The 24,383-nt window shown below is 43.9% G+C and overlaps 1 protein-coding gene across 1 annotated transcript in view; it reads right to left on the reverse strand.

The window, feature by feature from the left end:
• Positions 1-24,383, reverse strand: part of COG6 (component of oligomeric golgi complex 6) — a 585,234-nt gene that overhangs the window by 327,899 nt on the left and 232,952 nt on the right. The window contains exons 6-8 of the mRNA XM_086935060.1: positions 24,149-24,231; positions 6,894-6,964; positions 4,600-4,693 (exon numbers count right to left, since the gene is read on the reverse strand). Of these exons, the coding sequence (XP_086791186.1) occupies positions 4,600-4,693; positions 6,894-6,964; positions 24,149-24,231 (248 nt within the window). The remainder of the gene's footprint in view (positions 1-4,599; positions 4,694-6,893; positions 6,965-24,148; positions 24,232-24,383) is intronic.

Genomic DNA, 24,383 nt, shown 5'->3' on the forward strand with positions numbered 1-24,383 from the left:
AACTCATCCATGCAAGCATTACAACAAGAACCCACAGCTCTCCTTCGTCTCTCCTCGCCCCCCCTTCCCTGAGCTCGCAGCTCTCCTTCGTCTCCCCTTGCCCCCCCTTCCCTGAGCCCGCAGCTCTCCTTCGTCTCCCCTCGCCCCTGCCCTGCCCTGCTATTGTAAATGATAATGCCATTTATTTATGTTAAAAAAACATAAATAAAAATAATGTCAAGAGCAATGCCAATAGCTCTAACTTTAACAAAGGCAAAACCATTGCATTGTAAATGCTTGTTATCATTTGTTGCACAGTGCGGCTAGAGAAAATGTTTTGTTCAGCGGGAGCTAAACAAACTCCTCCCCATCCTCCCCACACGTCAATGCACAAACGCTATAACTCACAGAAAACATTAAACCCGCACCAACAAATATTCATGACTTTCTGCCTCTATGATACTAAAGCAGAAAGCAAAAGGGTTAAGATCTCAGCTCTACCACCTGTGACACTCGGTGTGATCTTAGTGCACTGGCAGATGGTTTATTTGCTGCGCCGTGGCAGATGCTAGCATAGTGCCGCGCAGATGCTGCGGTGGGGTAGGCGCATTTGTTTTTAATTAAATATTTACCTACTCTTTCGATCTAAAAATGGTTTACAGAGAAACACTCCACTGCCTTGCGGGTAACAGGCGGAGCACTGGGAGATGGTGCTACATCGATGCAAGGCGGGGGTGGTAAAGCCTTTGTATTGATTTATAACAAATTACCTTTGCGTTCGCTGCAAAGGCGCCATTTCCAATGTCTGTCATTGAAATAAGGGACTTTGGCTTCCGCAGGAAGGAGGATATATGTTGTCTGAGCGAAAAGCCGCAGACCAGGCGGGCTGCAGAATTTTGGACTGTATGGAGTCTGTGAGGCAGGCCCTCTGACACACCCAGGTAAAGTCCATTCGCATAGTCTAGGTGCGATGTAATAAGTGCATGGACCACAGTTTTGCCAGTATCGCTGGGCAGGTAGTCAATTAATTTTTTTATCATTTTAAATTTGCTAAAGCAAGCGGCAGAGACTGTCTGAACCTGAGTGGCAAAGGACAGACAGTTGTCCCACCTGACGCCCAAGTTCCTGACCGACTGTTTGGGAAGAGGGCCAACACTCAATTCATCCGACCACCATAAGTTGGAGGCAAGGGGAGATGGTTAGTTAAAGAATAAGACCTTGATCTTGTCCGCATTGAGTTTTAGAAAATTGCGGTCCATCCAGACGCAATTATTCCTGAGACATTTTTTGAGAGGGTCAAAGGTGGCAGCGGATACATCATCATAGGCGAATAAAAGCTGTGTATCATCAGCGTAGGATGTTATTTTGATTCTCGATTTCGAGATCATTTCAGCCAACGGGGTGAGGTATATATTAAAAAGAAGCGGACATAATGCTGAATCCTGCGGGACGCCCCATTTAAGGGGTCTCACAGTGGACGTGTAGGGATGGGTTCAAACCTGCTGTTTGCGGTCTGAGAGGAAGGAAGATAACCAAGTCAATAGTGTGCCCTGGACTCCTATGGACTTCAGGCGGTTCAGGAGGATGGGAGTATCTGAGTAAATTTAAAATCATTCTGCTGTAAGAAACATGAGTGGAGCAGTCAGTCCAGTTAATTGGGTATCTAGAATACAGCAAGACCCCTCATAGAATAAGCCCTAAAGGATGCCCCAATGTAGGCCTTGCAATATACTCTTCGGCACTCCTCAATATTAAGGCTGGGCAAATCAACCTCACAGAGACTTGGCTACAGGATGTTAAATTAGAGAACTGGAAGCGGAGGGGAAAACGACCCATCCTCCTACTGAATGTCTACAATAAGCTGAACTTTAAAACATAAGTGCAGGTTAAAAGGCTCCTGGAAGACACGATAATCAAACAAATGACTGAGAAGAAAGCATACTACATGATGATATCTGTGGACTTCAACTCAAACTCATTTCAATCACAGTTACACATTGAAAATATAGCTGACCCAAAACTAGTTTGGACTATCCCTGAATATAACAAAAGCAGTATAGTTACGAAAAGATTACAGGGGCATCCAGTTCGCATCCATTCTTGCTAGCTCTCGTTTTCATATTCTGAATGGAAGGTTTGCAGATGATAAGCCCCCATCCTGGATATACATTTCACAAAAGTCTGCATCCGTAATAGACTTCTTAGCTGCCTCTCTACCTCTCTTCACATATATCAGTGGTTTTCAGATTGAGGTCCGCAAGGATAGCTATTACAATCCTCGAATCAGAGCGTTACATTCAGTCAACTCTTGTGTGCATCAGAACGTCAACATTTTTATTGTTGATACTGACTCCGATAATCTGAAGAGACTAAGATGGAAAGGGTATCTCAAGGAACAAGAAGGGCAAATCTACATAGACCTGCTAGAAGAGCAGCAGTTCACAGCACACAAGAGGATCATTAAGTGGAAAAAACCTGTGAAATATTGTTACAAAATTTCCATAGGAAAAAGAGCTCGGCAGACTGGGTAACGATTAAAAGGGAAAACTATCTCTGGATTAATAAACATCTTCTTTAAGCAAAGAGAATACTGCAAACTTAAGCAGGACTCCGCAAAAAACCTTCAGCAGGAGAAGGGAAGAGCAATGCACCAGCTTTTGTAAGCGAGCAGAATGGTCTGCCAAAAAAGATCATTCAGAAAGGTTTTGGGCCAGGGTGCACCATTTATGTAAAACAGGCAATCCAACAGCCTTCTGGAAAATCATAAACGGCGTGGATAAAGAATCAGCCTCTTCCCCTAACACAAATATTTCTGAGGAATCCTGGGTGCAATTCCTGGGAGGGCATTATTCTATCACACATCCAATTAAGGCTAATGGTGGTACTAAAAGTACTCAAAAGCACAGTAATCCAGGAAATCAATTTCCTGGAAACCCATCACAGCAAATTGTGCAGCTGCAAGAAGAGGGCAAACATGATCTTCTTAGCTACATATGTAGTCATGTTACATTCTTAGGCGAGGTCAATTCTGGGTCTGTATCCAATCAATGTTTATTAGGGACAACCATTATATATTCAAGTTCTTTAGAAACCATCATAAGAAAGAGCAAGGCAGGCAGCGTCCCTGGCCCCAGTGGCCTACCCGCGGCACTTTTCAGTTCTAACATAGAATTCTGGGCAAGACATTTATCAATTCTATATAATTTAGTCCTTCAGAACTAGGTAGTTCCTGATTCATGGCTTGGATCCATAATACTCCCCATTTTCAAAGGTGGTGACAGGAGCTATCCAGGAAACTATTGATTGATAGCACTTTTTGATTTAGACTCCAAATACATTGCAAGCTTGGTCTTGCAAAACCTAACAGCATGGGTAAACTTTTCATTCTGGACAGGGCAAGTTATCATATTTAGCCGCTCTTACAATGTGTATGCGCTCTGTATTTGACTCCACATGCTATGACCAGAGAAACCCAACTAGCAACAACCTCTAATCACCCAAATAGGGTGGGAATGCATTGGCCAACATCCCCTTTACAAAACTTAACAACCACCATCACAGATGAGCTAATACCTCTCCTGATCCCTGTGATCCAAAAAGCAACTCTAATCAGTCTAGAACACAGAGGCCCAATGAGCATCAATGCAGATAACCTAATGCCAGTCATAACTCGAAAACCATGCTGCAATCTTCACCAGAGAATAAGGGCAAGAGATATCACTACCAGTTATGAAATACTGGGAACCAGTAGCTTTTTTCCCCAATATGAGAGGACAGAGCCATCCTCTACGCGTTCACTACCTGATGAAGATCGGATCTAAAATGACTGCCTACACGATCCATCTAACTTTAACTTCAGCTGCAGTATCTAGCAGGAAGGGCACCAGATATCATCAACAACTACCACCTACGCTTCCATCAGTGCTCGGAAGTGGCAACACACCACAAGTATTGTGAAATATAACGCTGTAAATGTTGATAAAAATTGAGCTTTCATTTCCTTTTCCATCACTTCTAAAATCGAATTTTGTACTTCATGACACTCCATGCAGAAGAGACCAGATAAATAGTCAAGCAAAGAACTGACACGTCTAATGGCTCAAGAAAACACTCAAAAGACCTACATGTGAAATACAGCACAAAGAGCAATTTGTTTAAGCAGTGTTACTTTTCCTATTTCAAGGAAGGCACTGCCTACAAAATACAAAAATGGTTACAAGCATCATGCCGAAACCTCAACCACGCGTCGTCTTTTTTTAAATAGATATTTTAAAAAATATGTTTTGATGTACATTTTGGCCAAAAAAAAGAGAAAATACGTTGTCTTTTAACAACAAAAAGTAGAGTAGTTTGTAATGACCATAGGTATATCAACAATTAAGTTCTCTTCAATTTTTCTTTCTTTGATTTTACCTATTCTGACACCTCTTAAAGATAACGTTTGATTTTAGTGTTTGTATTGTGGCATTAATGCCTGGTATACTAAGAAAAAAACTTTTCCGCTCACAAGAACAATAAATGCCCACCAAATGCAATTTCTCGATGAATACAGACACTGGCTTGGCATACGGCATATTGTAGTAGGGCTACGGTATGTGTAACGTACTAAAGGTTACTAACTTGTACAAAACGGGGCGGTCCTGTAAGGCTTCCATTGCTTGAGTAAGAACAGGAGAAATATCGCAGGATTCCTGAGTCAGAGTTCTGCATTCATCTGAAAGAAAGCGGCAGAGGACCTCAAGTCAATTATTACTGACAACTGAACTTATGTGTAGAAACAGCAGCAATTTATTTAGAGCTCTGACAAAATAAAGTTGGCCATCCACTTACATTTCCTCAAAATTCTCCCCTATTAAAGAAACACAACACACAATAAGTGGCATAGCTTCTTCTATGGTCTTCATCTCATCGCTTGCTCCTCAATCCTGTCACTTCTACCCAACTCTGCCAGAATACAGGCAAGGACAAGAGAAACCACAAGGATTGCAAAGTCACAGTGTGATTCCGCAATCCTTGTTCTTTCACTTGGGACGATGGCTGCAGAAGCCCACAGCAGTTCATCTCTCTCTCCTCTGTGTTCCAATTATCTTCTGAAGCTGTTTAATTTCATGCATAAAATGAAGCTCCCAGCATTTCATGCTTTACTATCCATTTATTATGCATCTGCAAAACCACTAGAGACAGAGGATGGAAAGGTCCCCAGATAAATAAGGTTTTAGACTAACCTATGAGGGTGCGACTTGGTTGAGCAGTGGGTGCTACGAAAATGGACTATAGAAACAGGCAACAGTTGCCAGGAAATGAGGATGGGATATGCTAAACTTTGCCAAGCAAAAACACTTATATCTTAAAAAGACACAGGCTCACAGTAGGTTTAGCGCTTTGTGCTTTTACAGCCTGATTCATCAAGCCGAAATCGGCTCGCAAAGGGCCAGATTCCGAGAATCTGGCCCTTTGCGAGCTCTATTTTTGCATTTGGGATTCATCATCCCAAATGCAAAAATCAGTAATAGCGATGTCGCAATTTTGCGAAGAATTACATTCAAGGAATCTCTATTGGAGATTCCTTAAATGCAATTCATCATCCATTAAAAGATTGCGAATTCGCAATTTCGGTCCGCTATTTACCGCGAGGTCAAACCTCGTGGTAAATAGCGAAAACTTAGAAAAATGCTTTTAAAAGCATTTTTCTAAGTTGCATGTTGCACACACACATGTCCTTTGGACATGTGTGTGTGCAACACATGTTTCAATTTTCATTTAAGGGGTGCTACAGGGTGTCCTTTGGACACCCCTGGCACCCTTTAAATCGCTATCTTATTTGCGATTAGCTAATTGCTAATCGCAAATAAGGAATACTCCCCATTCATTCCTATGGGCCTTTTGGCCCATAGGAATAAATGGGGAGTTATTCCTTATTTGCGATTAGCAATTTGCTAATCGCAAATAAGGATTGTGTAGGAATCGCAAATCTTTTTGCGATTCCTACATGAATCCCGTTTTGCGAGTCTGTAATAGCGATTCCTTATGAATCGCTATTATAGACTCGCAAAACGGGTCTATGATGAATCAGGCTGCTAGTGTTTCTATATACTCAAGAAAGTAAAGGGTCTTGCCATAATGTTTAATAAAAAGAGAAAACTACATCCCCTCCTGCCCCACTAGACTAGAGTTTTAGCACCGGTACTGCTTTCAAAAAGGTATTAAAACACATATAGTTGGTTTTATAACAAGTAATTTAAAATAACAAGATGGATGACAGAAATATGCCAAAGCTAGAGCAATGTTTTGCCAATCAGCAGGAGATACATTGCGCAGACTTATAGCTATAACAATAGAAGAACAAAATGTCATGTCAAAACAAATGTCATGTTCACTGGAAAAAACACTGTGCACAGTCCTGACAGCAGTCACATCTAGTTCGAAAAGTTGTAAAGACCGTGATTTTAGAGAAAGTCTTTGTCTCAGTACTCAGTCAGCACACCCAAAAAATTATCGCCAAATTACATCATAAAGTAGTTCTTCAAATGAAAATGTAAAAATGTATACAAATGACAAAATGCTATTTTCTATTATATATATATATATATATATAACACGTGATCAAGGCTTTTCGTAAGCCGAAACATGTAGTAGGTGTTAACACCCTTGGACTCTGCATTCTGGCGTGATGTGTTCTGGTCTCTGAGAGCGTGACGATTTAACAGGCATGTACACTTCTAAACATCCTGTTTTTGGGACCATATTGCATGCCCCTACCGGGAACACTAATGTAAAAATAAAAACACAAACATCATTGTGGGCGAATAGTACACAATCTAAACTCACAAAATGAATATATCTTGGCCTTTGCCAAATAAATACATTAAATCCATTATTCTATAAAGGTTTTAAACAGGTAACCATTCACTTACTTTGAGTCCATCTGTAAAGCCTCTCATAAGAGGTCTCCTGGAGTAAAGCCATTTGTTCCATAATTTCAAGACTAAACAGAAAATGACAAATTACAGAACAAAAGTAGCGTCAGAATAGCCAAGTATGTATAACCTTTAACATAGTATTGTACTGTATTGCAGTGTAATATTTATGTAGCGATCATACCCCTACATGGAGCGCTGGAATGCAAGGTGCACTATAGAGGGGCTTGGTGGTTGGTGGTGTGCTCTGTTTGTTGTGATTCCAAGTGACATGCATTTTGGTTGAGTGCACGGTGACCAGAGAGGTGTGCTTATTTTGATTTGTGATACAGTGCCCAACAGACTGATGGAGAAGGAGGTGTGAGAGGCGTGTAGATGTTAAGCATAATTAGGGCTAAAACATATAGGTAGCTACATCGAACTACCCTAGCTAGTGGGGCAGAGGAGTGTGCTGTGCATTAACACTATAATGAGGATACACTGAGAAGGCCTGCTAATCCATATAGCAATATGCTCAAATAAGAGATGCAGTCAAATTAGTAAAATTATGCTAACCTGGCAATAATAGGAATTGGTGAGAAAAGCAGAAGCCATGGACCTTTTTAAAATGTAGGGATATTGCCTAGTACTGTACAAATAGAGCTTATGTGAACAAAGTTTCAACAAGCTATATGTGGAGAGTAGAACAATTTCAACCTCAAGTATATTAAAAGGCATGAGAATTCATATCAGGTGAAGGATTATCCAATTCTTGCTAAACTCATTTTATTTTAGGACTTTGTGAGCTTTTAGGTTTTTTAATCGTGGCATTCATGCCAGCTCCTTTTACATATATAAAGGGCTCCCGGCTTAATGGTATTTATTTTTTATACATTTCTGTCTGTATTTATCCATTTACATTTTTTGCTTATTTTATCTGTATTTATACATATTTTATTTGGGTTTTGTGAAAAAAACAATCTAAAATTTTGTATTTCTACATTTATTTAACCAATAAATATGCACTCATGCCCTTAAAGTTATAGTGATATAAAGACACTCAGATGATAAAATATGTACTTACAAAAAAAACATGAACATTTTAGTATGAAGGTTGTGCATATCTATTGCTGTTTAAGACTCTTTACTAAAATTGCTTTATTTTTTCAACCCCGGACCTTTCAATCGGCATAGCAATTGGCCTGGCAGTCGTGATTCACAGCATTTAGAACCACTCAAAAAACAACCTGATAGTCGTGATTGACAGCATTTAAAACCACTCAAAAACAACCCAATTTCCATTTTTACTCACCTTTAAAAATAAAAACAAGCAGGAAAATAAACATTTTTCTGTTTGTATTTATCAAAGCCAGGCAGAAACCACCATTCTAGTCAGGGCAAGGAAGTCACACGCCAAGATAACCCCTGCTCACCCCCTTGGTAGCTTGGCACGAGCAGTAAGGCTAAACTCGGAGGCATTGTGAAAAGCATTTGCGCCCGCACACAACAGCAACAACATACTAGGCACACCACAAAGGGACTCCACACAAGGTTATATTAAAATAACTTTTGTATTGTAAACACATATCAGATGCAGCGCAGGGAAAGAAAGACACATGATGCCTAAAAACATTCAGAGGTGCCAGAACAACACAATAGCGCAAAAACACACAGTAGGCAATTACTATTAAAAACATAGAAATCACATTGCGCAGAAATCACATACCAGCCCCCATCTAATAAAGGGACTAAAAGAGCCCTGTGTCCAGAATGTCAGGGCGCGCTGCCATGCAGCGCCAGTCAGGGGTGCGCCACTGGCACAAAACCTAAATGGTGCAGGTGCCCACTACTTGCTGGGCACCTGGAAGCAATCACAAGGGCCTAAACGTTGCAGCTGGCACTAAGTGCTGCGCAGCTGTAGTAGGCCTGGCACCACTGTGCCACCTCTGTCCCTCTCAGGGACTCACTCTCCATCTTGCGCCTACACGGTGCAGCTGCCCACTAATTGCTGGGCAGCTGGAAATCAAAACTGTGACAGGGTCCTCACTGACCCTAGAAGCAAAGTCTGCGCCACAGGCTCGCACTAGTCCTTTAACCCCTTCCATGCGGCTGCGATTCCCCTGGTGTGCTGTAAACAACACTAACAGGGGCGGGCCGTGACGAACCCCAGCCGTCATCAGCACACGAGCACCGTAGTGCATGACGGCTGGGGTTCGTCATCAGCATGGAAGGGGTTAAACCAAATTACGCCAAGATCTGCACAGACCCTTCTGTTGGAGCCACACAGGCTCTGCACCTACATATTGTGCACATTAGAGCTCTCTAGGCTCTGCAAATAATGGTGGGGACCAGGTGAGCCACACAGGCTCTTTGAATCGCAATGCCCCCGTAGGCTGGAGCGGCCCCCTGCCATCGGGACCGCTCTATAAATGGGTGTCGCACACGTATAGGCACGGGGGGAGCGGACACCGACAACGTGCCCTGACACCATCCTACCCTAAATAACACAGCGTGGGCCCCTCTAGGCCCGAGCAACCATCCTACTCGTTGGAGCAGCCCACTGCCACATGGGGCAGCTCTTGACACAGTGCCTCCACCGGCACCACAATAATCCATCTGCTCCCTCGCGGAGCAGCAACAGAACTGTCCCCGCCTCGCCCAGCCCAGACTCACCAGTCCTCGGCAGCACTTCTGTGGGCAGGCGGCGCGGGACTTCTCTTCTTCCCCGGGGCTCTCCCTTCACTCAGGAGCCCCGGGACGGACACGGCAGGCGGTTTCCTCTCTTCTCGCTGCAGGGCTCCCTCGGCACACGGGAGCCCTGTTCACCGGGCGCCATGCTTCTTCTTCCCCCGGGCTGCGGGGGCGGGACTTCCGGCCGGCCGTGCTGCAATTGGCCGGCCGGCCAGCCAACCACTTCCGTGTCGTCGCGGGCAGCGCTGCTGCCCGGCTAGGCATTGTAGGCGGGGGTCAAACTCACGAGAGGTAGGCTCTCTCGAGTAAACTCATAACCGGGGCAAACAAAGGCAAACTGGAGACGGCAATGAGCAGGGTGGAACCCGCGCCGCTCGGCCACGACACGGGGTGACAAATGCCGGGTGGGCACCGGCCAAGGCACATGGAGCGCGCTCAAGCGCTTAGCGACAATGCAGTGCTTCCAGGCGCTATAGGCAAAAGAAAAGCGCTCCCAGGCACCAAAGGACAATCCACAGCGCTCCTAGCGCTAGAACAGCAGACAAAGCGCTTCCAGGCGCTTTAGGCTATAATAAGCCCTGGCAAAAGCAATAAAAACTTCCCAGGAGTCCTGGAGGAGCAAAAGTGGAGCAAAACAGCTCCCAGCAAAGAAGCAAAGGGGACCCAGCCCAAGGGTCTCCAGAGTCCAGAAAAACAGCAGGAATCCAGGGCAAAGCCAAGTCCCCCCATCAGCCCATGTAAGGCAGAGGGGTCCCCCAGAAGTCCTCCAGGCATCCAGGGGTTCGGCAGCGCCCACCCCTGGTAGATTCAAGTCAGAAACAAAAACAAATTGGAAGGGGACACAGCCCCTTCTTATACACAGAAAAGTCTTTGAAGTCTTTGTGTAGGCAGTGTGAGAACCAGCTAGTACTGGTTATAGGGAAGTCCTGTCAGTATCAGGGACAGAGGTGACAGTCGCCCAGCGGGGGTTGGAGCCAGCATTGTGGTCTGGCAGGCACAGCCCTTCACTATCAGGTGCCATCTCCTCCCACTTCCCTGGCAGCAGATGCTGCCCTTCATCCATGGGCTGACTCAGACAACCTCCTGGGCTCTCCAGCCCCTGTCACCCTCAAACCAGACAGTCAATCCACAAGCAGGCCCAGGCACTCCTGACCCAGGCTCACCAGCCAATCACACGCCAGACACAAATTACACAAATATGCCAACTTCTAAAAGTGGCACTTCTAGACTAGACACAATCGTGCCGCATATACCATTTGGCAGCATTCAGTCTCACGAGTTCTCTCATACCAAACTCGCCCCTGCACTCCCCACACATCAGGAACTACCATGGGCATACATATTCCCTATTCATTCCTATGGGAGGGCAGATCACTCACCACACAAACACAGAGAGCTCAAGCACTTTACACTGTACCACAGTGAAAAAGTGCGCAGAGGCCTAAAATCACCAACACTAGGTCACAGAAACAGGCTAGGAAAAAAGCAAAAAGTCTCTGGGTGAACCTGCCTAAAGGGCCTTCCATAGGGGTGTCCAATGTGCATAGAAAGGGAAGGGTTAGGCCTGGCCAGTGGGAACACTTGTCCAGTCAGCATGGCAGTTAGCAACCGTACCCAGGGACTGCAGTGGCAGGCCCGAGACACCATTTTAGGGCTACTCTTGTGTGTGGCACAATCAGTGCTGCAGGCCCACTAGTAGCATTTGAATCACAGCCCTGGCACACTCATTTCACTTTACTAGGGACTTCCTGGTAAAACAAATATGCTAATCATGGACAACCAATCACAATAACAATTTAAACAGAGAGCATATGCCCTTTAGCACTGATCAGCAGTGTTAAAGTGCCCAGAGTCCTATTGCCAAGAGCCACAGGTTAATATGGAGAATCGAGTGGTAAGCTCCTAGCCTGGAAAACCAAACAGGATCTAAGCTGCTCCGCTGCGGGAGATGCTGGCAGAGTTATTAGTTTTTCAGGATCCATTAATCCTTGCCGAAGATTTTAATCTGATGCTAGATCCCCTGTTGGATAGAACTTATAAGAATAGATCACAACATAATTGCAAGATGAGATCTCTTCTAATAAACGCAATGCAGCAAATGGGGTGGGTAGATGTATGGAGAAAAAGAATGGGGAATAAAAGGGGGTACACATTCCATAATAAAAAATACGGCCACAAATCTAGGTTAGATTTTTTTTTGATTAGTAGGGAGTTGTTAGGCTGGGTGACAGACTCTAAACACCTAGGAGGTCACTTATCAGACCATTCGGCGTTCTTGCTAGTATTGAAACTGCCTACTATGCAAGGTACTAAAAGATGAACCCTGGACCGAACTATTCTGTCAGAGGATGAAGTTGTACAAAAGTTGCTAGAAGAAACAGAGAGCTTTTTCGCGACTAATTTAGAAACATCTCCAATTGAAATGGTATGGGATGCATACAAGGCATTCCTGAGGGGTCTGATTACATCTATACAAATTGCTAGATAAAGGAAGTACAGGGCTGAGATAGCAGGTATAGAGGCAAAAATTCGGAATTTAAAACAAGATCTCTCAGTTTCAGTCCAGGGAGCTATTCAGGAGGATTTGTCATCATATAAATTAGAACTAGCAGGGGTGCTAGACACCAGGTTGAGGAAAAGGTGGGAGGCCAGTTACCTGGCCCACTTTGAATATGGTAAGCTCCTAGCCTGGAAAACCAAACAGGATCTAAGCAAAAACATGATTAAAGAAGTTTTATGTGAGACCTCTGGAAAAATATTGGAGAATCCCAAAGATATTGAATACGCTTTGTTTAAGCATTTTGAATAGGTTTATAAGGAAGATCTAACTCCACAAGATAACTTGATTCACTCATGGCTTGATCAATACTCTCTGAATAAAATCGATGAGGAAAAGTCTAACAACCTTAATAAAACAATTAGTTTAAGTGAGATAATCAAGGCAATCGAGGCTGGGAAAAAGGGCAAAGCGCCAGGACCTAACAGACTGCCAGACGAGCTGTATAGAGTTTTAGCAGTAGTCCATGCCCCTGTCCTGCAAAAGTTATTTGCTCATATTTTTGAGGATAGAGGGAGGGCACCCCCTTCATTTAATGAGGCAACGGTGGTCCTGATTCTAAAATCATCAAAGCCACCAAGCCAATGCGATTCTTACAGTCCAATCTCTCTGCTTAATCATGACTACAAGATCTTTGCCAAGATTTTAGCAGAGAGATTAAATGGTGTGATAGGAAAGCTGCCCTAAAAGGCTTTGTTAGAGGGCGGAGCATTCAGGATTTGACACATAATTTGGTCAGCGCCATAGACATAGCAACATTGCATAATTCACCGTTGGCTATCATCACATAAGACGCCACAAAGGCATGCGACCGCGTGAACTGGATCTATCCAGCACGAGTATTGGACGGTTGTAATCTGGGTGAAATTGTTTGTAGAACTATTTCAACAATTTATCAAAAACCCACAGCCAGAATACTGGTAAATGGTAATCTTTCGGCAGTAGTAACAATTAAAAGAGGGACAAGGCAGGGGGGCCCCTTGTCACCTTTACTTTTTAACCTCTATAATCTATATTGAGCCTCTGGTGGAGAAGTTTAGGAAACATGGCCAGCATTGTTCACTTCAAGTTTCGAAGTTGAGAAAAACCCACAGCCAGAATACTGGTAAATGGTAATCATTCAGCAGCAGTAACAATTAAAAGAGGGACAAGGCAGGGGTGCCCCTTGTAACCTTTACTTTTTAACCTCTATAATCTATATTGAGCCTCTGGCGGAGAAGTTTAGGAAGCAGGCCAGCATTGCTCCCTTCAAGTTTCGAAGAGGGGAAAAAAAAGTATCCTTATATGCGGAGGACCTGATGATATACACATCTGAACCACAGAGGCAATTCCAACAATATATAACATAGCTTCCCAGTTTGGGCACAAGATAACTTGATTCACTCATGGCTTGATCAATACTCTCTGAATAAAATCGATGAGGAAAAGTCTAACAACCTTAATAAAACAATTAGTTTAAGTGAGATAATCAAGGCAATCGAGGCTGGGAAAAAGGGCAAAGCGCCAGGACCTAACGGACTGCCAGACGAGCTGTATAGAGTTTTAGCAGTAGTCCATGCCCCTGTCCTGCAAAAGTTATTTGCTCATATTTTTGAGGATAGAGGGAGGGCACCCCCTTCATGGAATGAGGCAACGGTGGTCCTGATTCTAAAACCATCAAAGCCACCAAGCCAATGCGATTCTTACAGTCCAATCTCTCTGCTTAATCATGACTACAAGATCTTTGCCAAGATTTTAGCAGAGACATTAAATGGTGTGATAGGAAAGCTGCCCTAAAAGGCTTTGTTAGAGGGCGGAGCATTCAGGATTTGATACATAATTTGGTTGGCGCCATAGACATAGCAACATTGCATAATTCACCGTTGGCTATCATCACATAAGACGCCACAAAGGCGTTCGACCGCGTGAACTGGGTCTATTCAGCACGAGTATTGGACGGTTGTAATCTGGGTGAAATTTTTTGTAGAACTATTTCATCAATTTATCAAAAACCCACAGCCAGAATACTGGTAAATGGTAATCTTTCGGCAGTAGTAACAATTAAAAGAGGGACAAGGCAGGGGGGCCCCTTGTCACCTTTACTTTTTAACCTCTATAATCTATATTGAGCCTCTGGTGGAGAAGTTTAGGAAACATGGCCAGCATTGTTCACTTCAAGTTTCGAAGTTGAGAAAAACCCACAGCCAGAATACTGGTAAATGTAAATGTAAATGTAAATGTGAATCACAACATATCGATCACATCACTGACAAAAATGTATCCAGAATAGACAAAGAAATTGCAGACTTCTTAGAAAACTGGGCGTTTCTTCCCTTGACATTAATAGGCAGAGTCAACATATTGAAAACTATGCTTTTATCAAAACTTATATTCCTATTTCAGAATATCCCATTAGCATTTAAGGAGGAGACTTTAAGGAAAATACAAGCTAGAATGAATTCTTTTGTTTGGGCCTCTAAAGGCATAAGGATTTCATGGAAAAAGCTGCGAAGGAAGAAAAATAAAGGGGGTTTGTGTGCACCGGACTTGAAGCTCTACGCCTGGGTATTTTTATTAAGGGCAGGAAATATGCTCCTAAACCAGCCAGATGGCTCAGATACAGGAAAAATGCTTAATAAAAAGCTACGGGACATTACAGGAGCCGACCAAGCCTTTATGTATAAGTTCCGCACCAACCTAAGCACCGAAACAGCGCTTCTGGAAGTTTCGGAGGCTATTAAGGAGGTGCTGGATTCAGGTGGCAAAGCGATGCTGGTGATGCTCGATCTGTCGGCGGCCTTTGACACCGTCCCCCACGAGGGTCTCCTCATCAGACTTCATGAGATCGGTCTGAGGGGGACGGTGCTCAGCTGGTTTCGATCTTTCTTAGCGGGCCGTCGACAAACGGTCTGGGCCTCCTCCAGTTCCGCCGAGATGCCGTCATTGGGTGTCGGAGTCCCTCAGGGCTCTGTGCTGAGCCTGACTCTTTTTAACATCTTTATGACCCCTCTGGCGGCACTGGCGGAATCTTTCGGGGCCCAGATCGTTTCCTATGCCGATGACACCCAGCTCCTCTTTACGTGCGGGAAAGATGCAGATTTTGATGGAGAGAGTATCCGGGGTTGCCTTCGGGCTGTTTTTAATTGGTTCCAACTTAACAGCCTCAAGTGCAACTCGGATAAATCTGAGGTACTCTTCTTCGGGTGCAGTTCGGATCCAGAGTGGCAGAAATGGTGGCCGGTGAATATGTTTCCACCTGCAGGGTCGTCCCAGGTGGCCAAGAACCTGGGGATCAAGATCGATAATGCTTTGACACTGCGATACCAGATAATCGGTCTTACTGGCACCTGTTTCGGTTTGCTCCGGATGTTACGCAAGTTTCTTCCCATACTATCGGAAGATCACAGGAAGATAACGGTGCAGGCTATAATTGGTTCGAGAATGGATTATTCTAACATTCTATATCTCGGCCTGCCGGAGTATCTGCTACAACGACTGCAGGTGGTCCAGAATTCGGCAGCACGAGCCATTTTTGGATTATCAGGCCGTGTTAGAACCTCGGGTCTCCTGCAGTCACTTCACTGGCTCCCCATCCGGAAGCGGATAATTTTCAAAGCCCTGACTTTGGCTCATAAAGCTCTTCATGCTTCAGGAGCAAAATATTTACAAAAAAGGGTAGCTTTCTACCATCCTACAAGAATTTCAGCAAGTGACACGAGCAGCTTGTTACGCTGCTGCACAGCTTCATATTGAGATCAGTTCTAGCTGTACAAATTCGAACTTTGCCATTTTAAAATTGAATTGTTTTGTGTATTGCACCTTCGTTTTAAAACTACCTCGTTTTTAAAACTCACTTACTAGCGCACAGCTATACTGAAGCGGACCCACACTCTTCATTGATTTCTCACTCGCTCGATACCTGCCGAGTTAGGGCAAGGCACCGAGCATCAGGGAATACTGTGGCGGCCATCTTAGTGCGGGACAGCGCGGTGAGAGAGCGCTAGTCTCCGCCATAAAAGGAGCCGCAAGCAGTGTCTTGCGAATTTCAGCAAGTGACACGAGCAGCTTGTTACGCTGCTGCACAGCTTCATATTGAGATCAGTTCTAGCTGTACTAATTCGAACTTTGCCATTTTAAAATTGAATTGTTTTGTGAATTGCACCTTCGTTTTAAAACTACCTCGTTTTTAAAACTCACTTACTAGCGCACAGCTATACTGAAGCGGACCCGCACTCTTTATTGATTTCTCACTCGCTCGATACCTGCCGAGTTAGAGCAAGGCACCGAGCATCAGGGAATACTGTGGCGGCCATCTTAGTGCGGAACAGCGCGGTGAGAGAGCGCTAGTCTCCGCCATAAAAGGAAACAGTTGTTCTCCGCGGACGCGTTTTAGCGGTCGCGCCTCGTCTTCGTCGGAGTCCAGCCAGAGTCAGCCCGTCTGTGCCCGTCCGGGCCAGGCCGGGACATAGGGCACAATACTCTGCCTCACTCATTACGCAGGTATGACGCTATCTGGGGAGTCTCCTAGAGCGCTTCGCCCCGCTAGACATGACAAATGTATAACACTTAACCCATCTTGTGCTGGTACACAAACGTGCCCTGAGTGCTCTATCACTCTGTCAAATTACCAGCCGTACCCGGATACTCCTCACGACCCCTCCCATAAAACCCCACGGCAGGAAGAGTGCTCTAGTATTTTTACATTTTACCTGGTAAATTGCCGTTCATTACCCCAACACAAATTAGATATTTTCCACCTCCTATTGGAAGAGAAGCCTAGTGCAATATTTCTCACAGAAACCTGGCTTCATGATAGTGCTGGCCCGGATGTGGCCACGGCACTCCCCCCGAGCTATGCTATTGTAAGGAGGGATCGTGTTGGCCAAATAGGAGGTGGCATCGCCATTATCTATAAAAGGGATTTTGTATGCCATTTCGAACATGCAGACATTCCTAATTGTGAAGCGGCATCTTTTAAAATCACCCTCAGCCCTAATTTCACCTTCTCTGGCCTACTTATTTACCGACCTCCAGTTAATAACCCAACTTGGTCAGAAAACTTAGCAAACCTTATTTTACCTCACCATTTAAAAGCTCAAAATTTTACAGTACTCGGGGACTTGAATCTCCAACTGGACGACGACAACAACAAGATTTGTAAAAATCTTATAGATGACCTCATGGCTTCAGACATGACATTACGTAATAAGGGCCCTACCCATGAAGCGGGACATCTTCGCGATCCTATCATCTCAAACATGAAAGAATTATCATGGATGAACACCACTCCCATTTGCTGGTCAGATCATTTTCTCATACTCTTCTCTATTTCTCTTAAACCCATCAAACGCCCATCCATTACACTTTCGGACTCTTTTAGGAGAAATTGGAAAAACTTAAATCTAGATAACCTCAATTGTGCATTGAATAAAGATCATCCACGCCTTGAGGGTGATATGGAAAATATATCTGATGCTATACAGACATGGCTAAACGACGCAGTGAACGCTAGTCTGCCATTATCCCGCTGTAAAGGGAAAGTTCATCGTCCCCCGGCCCCTTGGTTTACAGAGGCCCTCAAGAAAGAAAAATCTTCTTGTAAGAACCTAGAGAGGCAGTGGCGCAAGAAATACGAACTGCAACAAAAAGAGATCTACCGAAAGGCCAGAAACAGCTATCATTCGGCATGTATGAAAGCCAAGGCAAGCTATGTGACTACCACCATAAATACAGCTGTAAACAAAGTCCAGACGCTTTTCAACACTGTGAAGGAATTGGCTGAAGAAAATTGTAGAGCGGAGGCAGCTCCACTCAACACCCAGCAGTGTCAGGATCTGGCGTCCTTTTTCACTGAAAAAATTGAGAAGATCGTCTCCAATATTAACAAAAACAGCACTAACGCCCATAACCAAGATGACACTCCCCTAACCTCTAAAGGAAACTGCCATCTCGATGCCTGGCATCCCATTACACCAGATCAACTGAGGAAACTTTTAAAATCTATCAAATCGGGTTCCCCTCGCGACCCCATTCCCATCAGTATCATGAGCCAACTGGAGGACTCCACCCTGACGCCCATCACAGATACACTTAATGCCTCCATGGAACAGGCCTCAGTTCCTGCTTTATGGAAACATGCCATAGTCAGCCCTTTGTTAAAAAAGCCGACTGCCGATCCTACGATATTGGCCAATTATCGGCCAATATCGTTACTCCCCGCTTTTTCCAAAATGTTGGAAAGGCATATTCATGAGGCACTTTCCTCATATGTGGAGAACAATGAATTACTTCACCCGTCCCAGTCCGGTTTTAGGAGTGGATACTCTACCGAGACAGCCCTGCTCGGGATTACCGAAAAGATCAGAGAGCTCAGAGATGATGGACAAACGGTGACACTGGTCCTGTTAGATCTCAGTGCGGCCTTCGACACCATCTCTCATTCCAGACTGCTTGTCAGGCTGGAGGAGTGTGGTGTCGAGGGCAGGGCGTTAGAATGGATTAAATCATACTTATCCCTACGCACCTTCCAGATCACCTCTGCTGAGGCCTGCTCAGATGTCTTCTACTCTCCTCATGGTGTACCACAGGGATCTATCCTGAGTCCCCTGTTGTTTAATTTGTATCTTCGTCCTCTAGCCAATCTTGCTGAGAACTTTGGTCTTATTTTAATGACATATGCTGACGATTCTCAGATTTTGTTCTCTCTTTCTAAATCTGATACGTCTGCTCCTTCCGCACTCAAAATAGGCCTTCATGAGATATTTTGCTGGATGTCGGCTAATCAACTTAAATTGAATGGGGACAAAACAGAGGTCCTCCTTTTAGGGAATAATAAGGATCTTTGGAGTGATCCCCACTGGCCGACATCACTAGGAAAGCTACCGCCTCCAGCCACTCAAGTCAGAAATCTTGGGGTCATCATAGATGACAATCTCTCCATGACACAGCAAGCCAACAAAGTGGCGGGCACATGTTTCACTATTCTCAGATGGCTTCGTAAAATTGTTTGGATGTTGCCACTTACCACCCAGAAGACCGTAGTCAATGCCTTAGTAACTTCTCGGCTTGACTACGGTAACATCCTGTACCTGGGTGCAAACAAAGCAGTAGTAAGACGCTTATAACTGGTACAAAACGCAGCGGTCAGACTGCTTTGTAGAATACCCAGACACGCCAGGATCACTAAACATCTTAAGGATCTACACTGGCTCAGGGTCGAAAACCGGATTCGTTTCAAAACCCTGAGCTATCTGTTCAAAATTAAAGCTGGGACCGCTCCCAAGTATCTCCAAGATCTTGCCAAGCCCCACTTTCCCAATCGCAATCTTCGTTCAGCTACATCAGCGACCTTTGCGGTTCCCAGGTACAAACGGGCTAGAATGGGCGGGAGATCGTTTTCATATCTGGGTCCAACCCTGTGGAACACATTGCCCATCCAAATACGCAAAGAGGAAAACTACAGGAACTTTAGAAAAAGTGTAAAGACCTGGTTGTTTGACAAATAAGTACCCTTGGATTTTCTCTCTCTCTAGCTGTGCTCGTGACCCGCTTTTTCGGCGCCGGGAAACCCTTTGTGGGTAGCTGTGCGCCTTACAAATGCTATAAAATAAATAAATAAATCCTTGAGGTCCGGGTCTTTGTTCCTTGCCGCGGTCCCTCGTATTAAAAGGGCACGCATAGGAGGCCGATCTTTCAGACTGTTGGCTCCGCAGCTTTGGAACACTTTGCCAGTGACTCTGCGCAGTACTTCAAATTTACTAGCGTTCAGGAAGGGCCTTAAAACCTGGCTTTTTACCTCTTAGATATTAGTTTTCTTGGTGAGTCTGGATTTCCCCCCTCTTTTCTGTTTTCTCTTTCTGTTATGTTGTGATACAGCTGTGCATCAAAGCGCCGGGACACTCTTTGAGTAGCCGTGCGCTATACAAAACAAATATAACAACATAACATTTGGTGATCCACGCTTCTTTTAGAAGGTTTGCTTAAAGCTACTGAGAGATAGAGCGACCATCTGGTATAAAATCAGAAGGTTTTTGAAAATTGGTTATTACAGTGCCCTGGCCCCTATATGGGACTCACCAGGATCTCCAGAGTGGTCCAAAGATACACTCGCAAAGCCATTGAAAGCAGCAGGGATAGAATGCTGGGCTCAGGTAATGGCGAAGGGCTGCCTGCTATCATGGGACAAGTTAAACAACATCACAGAAAGAAAACTATCAAAATTTAAATATCTTCAAGTAAGAAGCTGGTGCCAGGCATCTGGCTCAGTTGCGGGCATCTCAAATGAGTTGGAGAGGACATTACATGAGACAAAGTGGAACAAGAAAGAGACAGCGAATCTATATTGGACGATGTTGGATATGGCTGACGGAGACTTCACATTACCGATTGAGCTCCGGGGAGAATGCTTGCCAGATGAGAATACAGAAGAAATATGGCAAGTATCTTACGACTTATTACACTCTATAGTATCCTACTCTACAGGCCAGACACTCCCTACTACCGATCGACTTCTATGCCTTCTTAAAGCTAAAATCAGCCTTATCCACTAAAACATTCAAGCTAGTGAAGCCTTGGCTAAAAGCTATGCTACCCCACTTTCAATCCTCTGGACATTTTGTCTCTAAAATATATAAACTACTGGCGCCAACGGCAAACAAGTCGATGAGGCGCAATGAGATAAAATGGGAATCAGAAATAAACAACACTGGCATAAGTATAGACTGGGTCAGGATACATGCATCAGCACTCACACACAAGGTATCACCGATACTATCACAGACCAAATATATGATTATTAACAGGGCATTTTGGACCCCACAGAGGCTATTTAAGGTTGGCCTGCGGGATACACCGAATTGCTGGAACTGCTCTTCTGGTATTGGTGACCTTCCGCACATGCTGTTTGATTGCCCCATGCTTCACACCTTCTGGGCAAAAATCTTTGACTACATTGGGCACACGCTCCACATACATCCCACGAGGGAATTCATCTACATTCTCCTAGGAGCATTAGATCCAGCACTAAAGGGTGACCATGACCGCCAGCTCCTGGACCTTCTACTAACTCTATAATGTAAGGTGATCCTGTGCAATTGGAAATCAACGGGTGAGGTCTCCTTCAATGCATGGAGGGAATGGCTGTCCTGCATCAGGGGCACTGACAACCCCGCGTTACACTCATCACCGTGGCAGGTCACCAACAAAAACTTATGGTCTTCATTGGACCGAGCCTCCTTCACCTTTGACCCACCCTGAAGTCCCAAATGATGAGGTCTGTATTCAGGGAATTATGGGTTGCATGCGATGTGAACTGTAATGGCTATATCTTGTGCTCACGGGCTTGACAATCTTAGAATCACGAAGCAGGAATGATGAAATATAAATGGTACTATATGACCTGTTTTAGACGGAGGGCTTTACGGAACTATATACAAATGTGAGAATGCAAGGTTGGTACTTTATTTTCCTTCACTGTATACGTATTGTTTTGTGTAATAACCCATGTCTGACTGCGGTATTTTTGTAACACAACTGTAATTCTTCTGATGCCTTCTTGCCGCCATCATCTCTGTTATCATTTCTGTTATTGTTTTATAAAATAAAATATGATTTGAACATAAAAAAAGTGAATGTTCTCTCTTTCCTGCTCCACTACTATGACATGTTGCATTGACATTTCCTATCTGCAGGGAAATGTAAACAAAGGCTAATGGAAATGTTTGAGTTGAACAAAGGATCAGAATTTGTGTATCAAAATTGCTTTTGTGCCCAAACTGTGGCAAAATATAAGTCACAAACACTGAATTCCTCTGGATGCAGGTAAACAAATAAATGTGAAATTGTCCATGTATACACTTCAAGTATATTTATGCGTAGAATGTAAAGTCTGGTAAAGTTACAGTTTTCAGTTGCTACAGCTGGATGATGTGCAAGATAGTGTACAAGGTGTTAAGTGCACGCAAAGAGAGATGCAATAACTGAAAGTGAGTCATGTACGTGAACTAGAGATGCATGAACTGAAATGCAGTGCTACATCTGTTGACATATGCAAAAGAGCCCATGGGTGGAATGGTTATACAGTATGAATTGTATAGTTATCATCTGGTAATCACTCAAAGAGAGCAAAGATTATATGGGAATAGAGACTTAAGTATTCAATCACCCTGTAGAATGGGATTCTTCAATGAGAAGGTAAGTATTGAATGGGTATTACGACTTCACCTCCTTCTGCACCTCAAGCTTGATTTCCTCAGTAGAGAAGCTAAAGATTTAGTGGAAATGAAACCTGTATTACTTCAGCACCAATTAAGAGTACGTTCATGTTTGCACATGGAGACAGGCAGGTCCAGCTATGCTAGTGTGTTGGAAGTGGGGGTACCTCGGTATATATGTTATCCTGTGCACATGGGAATTCCTAGGTTGGTCTATGTGCCATATGCCTTTTGTCTTGAATGTATCTATGACTACAAGTCAACTTGCCGGTTTACATGAGTGAGAGGCTGTCTTTTCTTCTACATGCATGATCACATGAGTGCGTGAATGTTTGTTCAGCAGTGTGCTTGGATGCTAAATTGTCTACTGATCTGTGTGCATTATACCTCTACGACTTCTGGTCTTTGTGCACAAGTGCGTGTATATATTCTGCCCTTGTGTGTGAGTGCTTTTATGTCTGTCAGTCTGTTTGCTTGTGTGCTTTTAATGCCTTTTCTTCTTAGTGCTGGTATTTTTATGGTGCTCTGTGCATGCAGGGATGTTTGCAGGCACTCCATCTCTTAATACCAAGATACATCTGTCCCTTCATATAAATGAATTACTTAAGAATGTTTGTGGTTTACTCAAGAATTACTATATGTATGTTGCATGTATATGTATTCCTCTAAGCAATCTCTGTATAGGAGTGCCTGCAAGTCTAGGAGAATGTTTGCATGGATACCTCTATGTTTGCTAAACTGTATGGATGAATACCTATTTATCTGGCATCCATCTATCCAAGTCATCCAACCACCAATCTAGCCAGCATCCATCCATCTAACCAAGCCATCCAACCACCTATCTACCCAGCATCCATCCATCCATCTAACCAAGCCATCCATCCATCCATCCATCCATCCATCCATCCATCCAACCAACCAAGCCATCCAACCACCTATCTACCCAGCATCCATCCATCCATTCATCCATCCATCCAACCAAGCCATCCAACTACCTATCTACCCAGCATCCATCCATCTAGCCAAGCCATCTAACCATCTATCTACCCAGCATCCATCCATCCATCTAACCAAGCCATCCAACCACCTATCTACTCCGCATCATCCATCTAACCAAGTCATCCAACCACCTATCTATCTATCCAGCACCCATCCATCTAACCAAGCCATCCACCACCTACCTACCCAGCATCCATCCATCTAACCAAGCCATCCAACCACCTATCTACCCAGAATCCATCCATCTACCAAGCCATCCAACCACCTATCTACCCAGCATCCATCCAGCCATCTAACCAAGCCATCCAACCATATATCTACCCAGCATTCATCCATCCATCCATCCATCCATCCATCTAACCAAGCCATCCAACAACTTATCGACCCAGCATCCATCCATCTTTTACGCAGTCAAACATCCTTCATCCATTGGCCTACCCAACTGTAAATGCATGTTTCCTCATGTATGCATACGCATCAACCACTTCTGTTTATATAGGTGGACGGTCTACGTCCCTGTGATTATTGCCAATAGTTTGTGGCTGTCTGTTGGTCTGTGCGTATGGATGTCTGTTTGTCAGCCAGCCTGACTGTATGTGTTAATTTGTGCATGTATTTTCTGTGTCCCAATTTACAGACCACACAACAAAAGAAAACGTAATTTATTTTGTCAATTGTTTTTAAAAGTTTTAGCAACACTAGTACTGTATTAAAATCAAGATAAAACAAATGTATGTAAATTAAATAACTAAGAAAGAATATCGTATTCCAGTAGCTACTAATAACATTGCACCGGAAATACATTTTTGCTATCAAATATAATTCTCCATACTCACCCCGCCGTTTGTTGGTTTGTACGGAGTAGCACCTTGACATCATTATGGATTTGTTTCACTCTTCCCAAAGCTTTAAAAAAACTCTGTAAAGGAAGTCATAAATACAATAACAATGACATTGGCCTTTAAAAGTGACACCCCTAACGAAATCCAATTATATTATGCAATTGCAGTGTTACTTATAATTGTAAATAAAACCTTAATTGTTAAAAAAAAAGTTAGGCCTTGACATGGA

This window comes from Lissotriton vulgaris, chromosome 8 (assembly GCF_964263255.1).
Source record: "Lissotriton vulgaris chromosome 8, aLisVul1.2, whole genome shotgun sequence".
Classification (NCBI taxonomy): Eukaryota; Metazoa; Chordata; class Amphibia; order Caudata; family Salamandridae; genus Lissotriton; species Lissotriton vulgaris.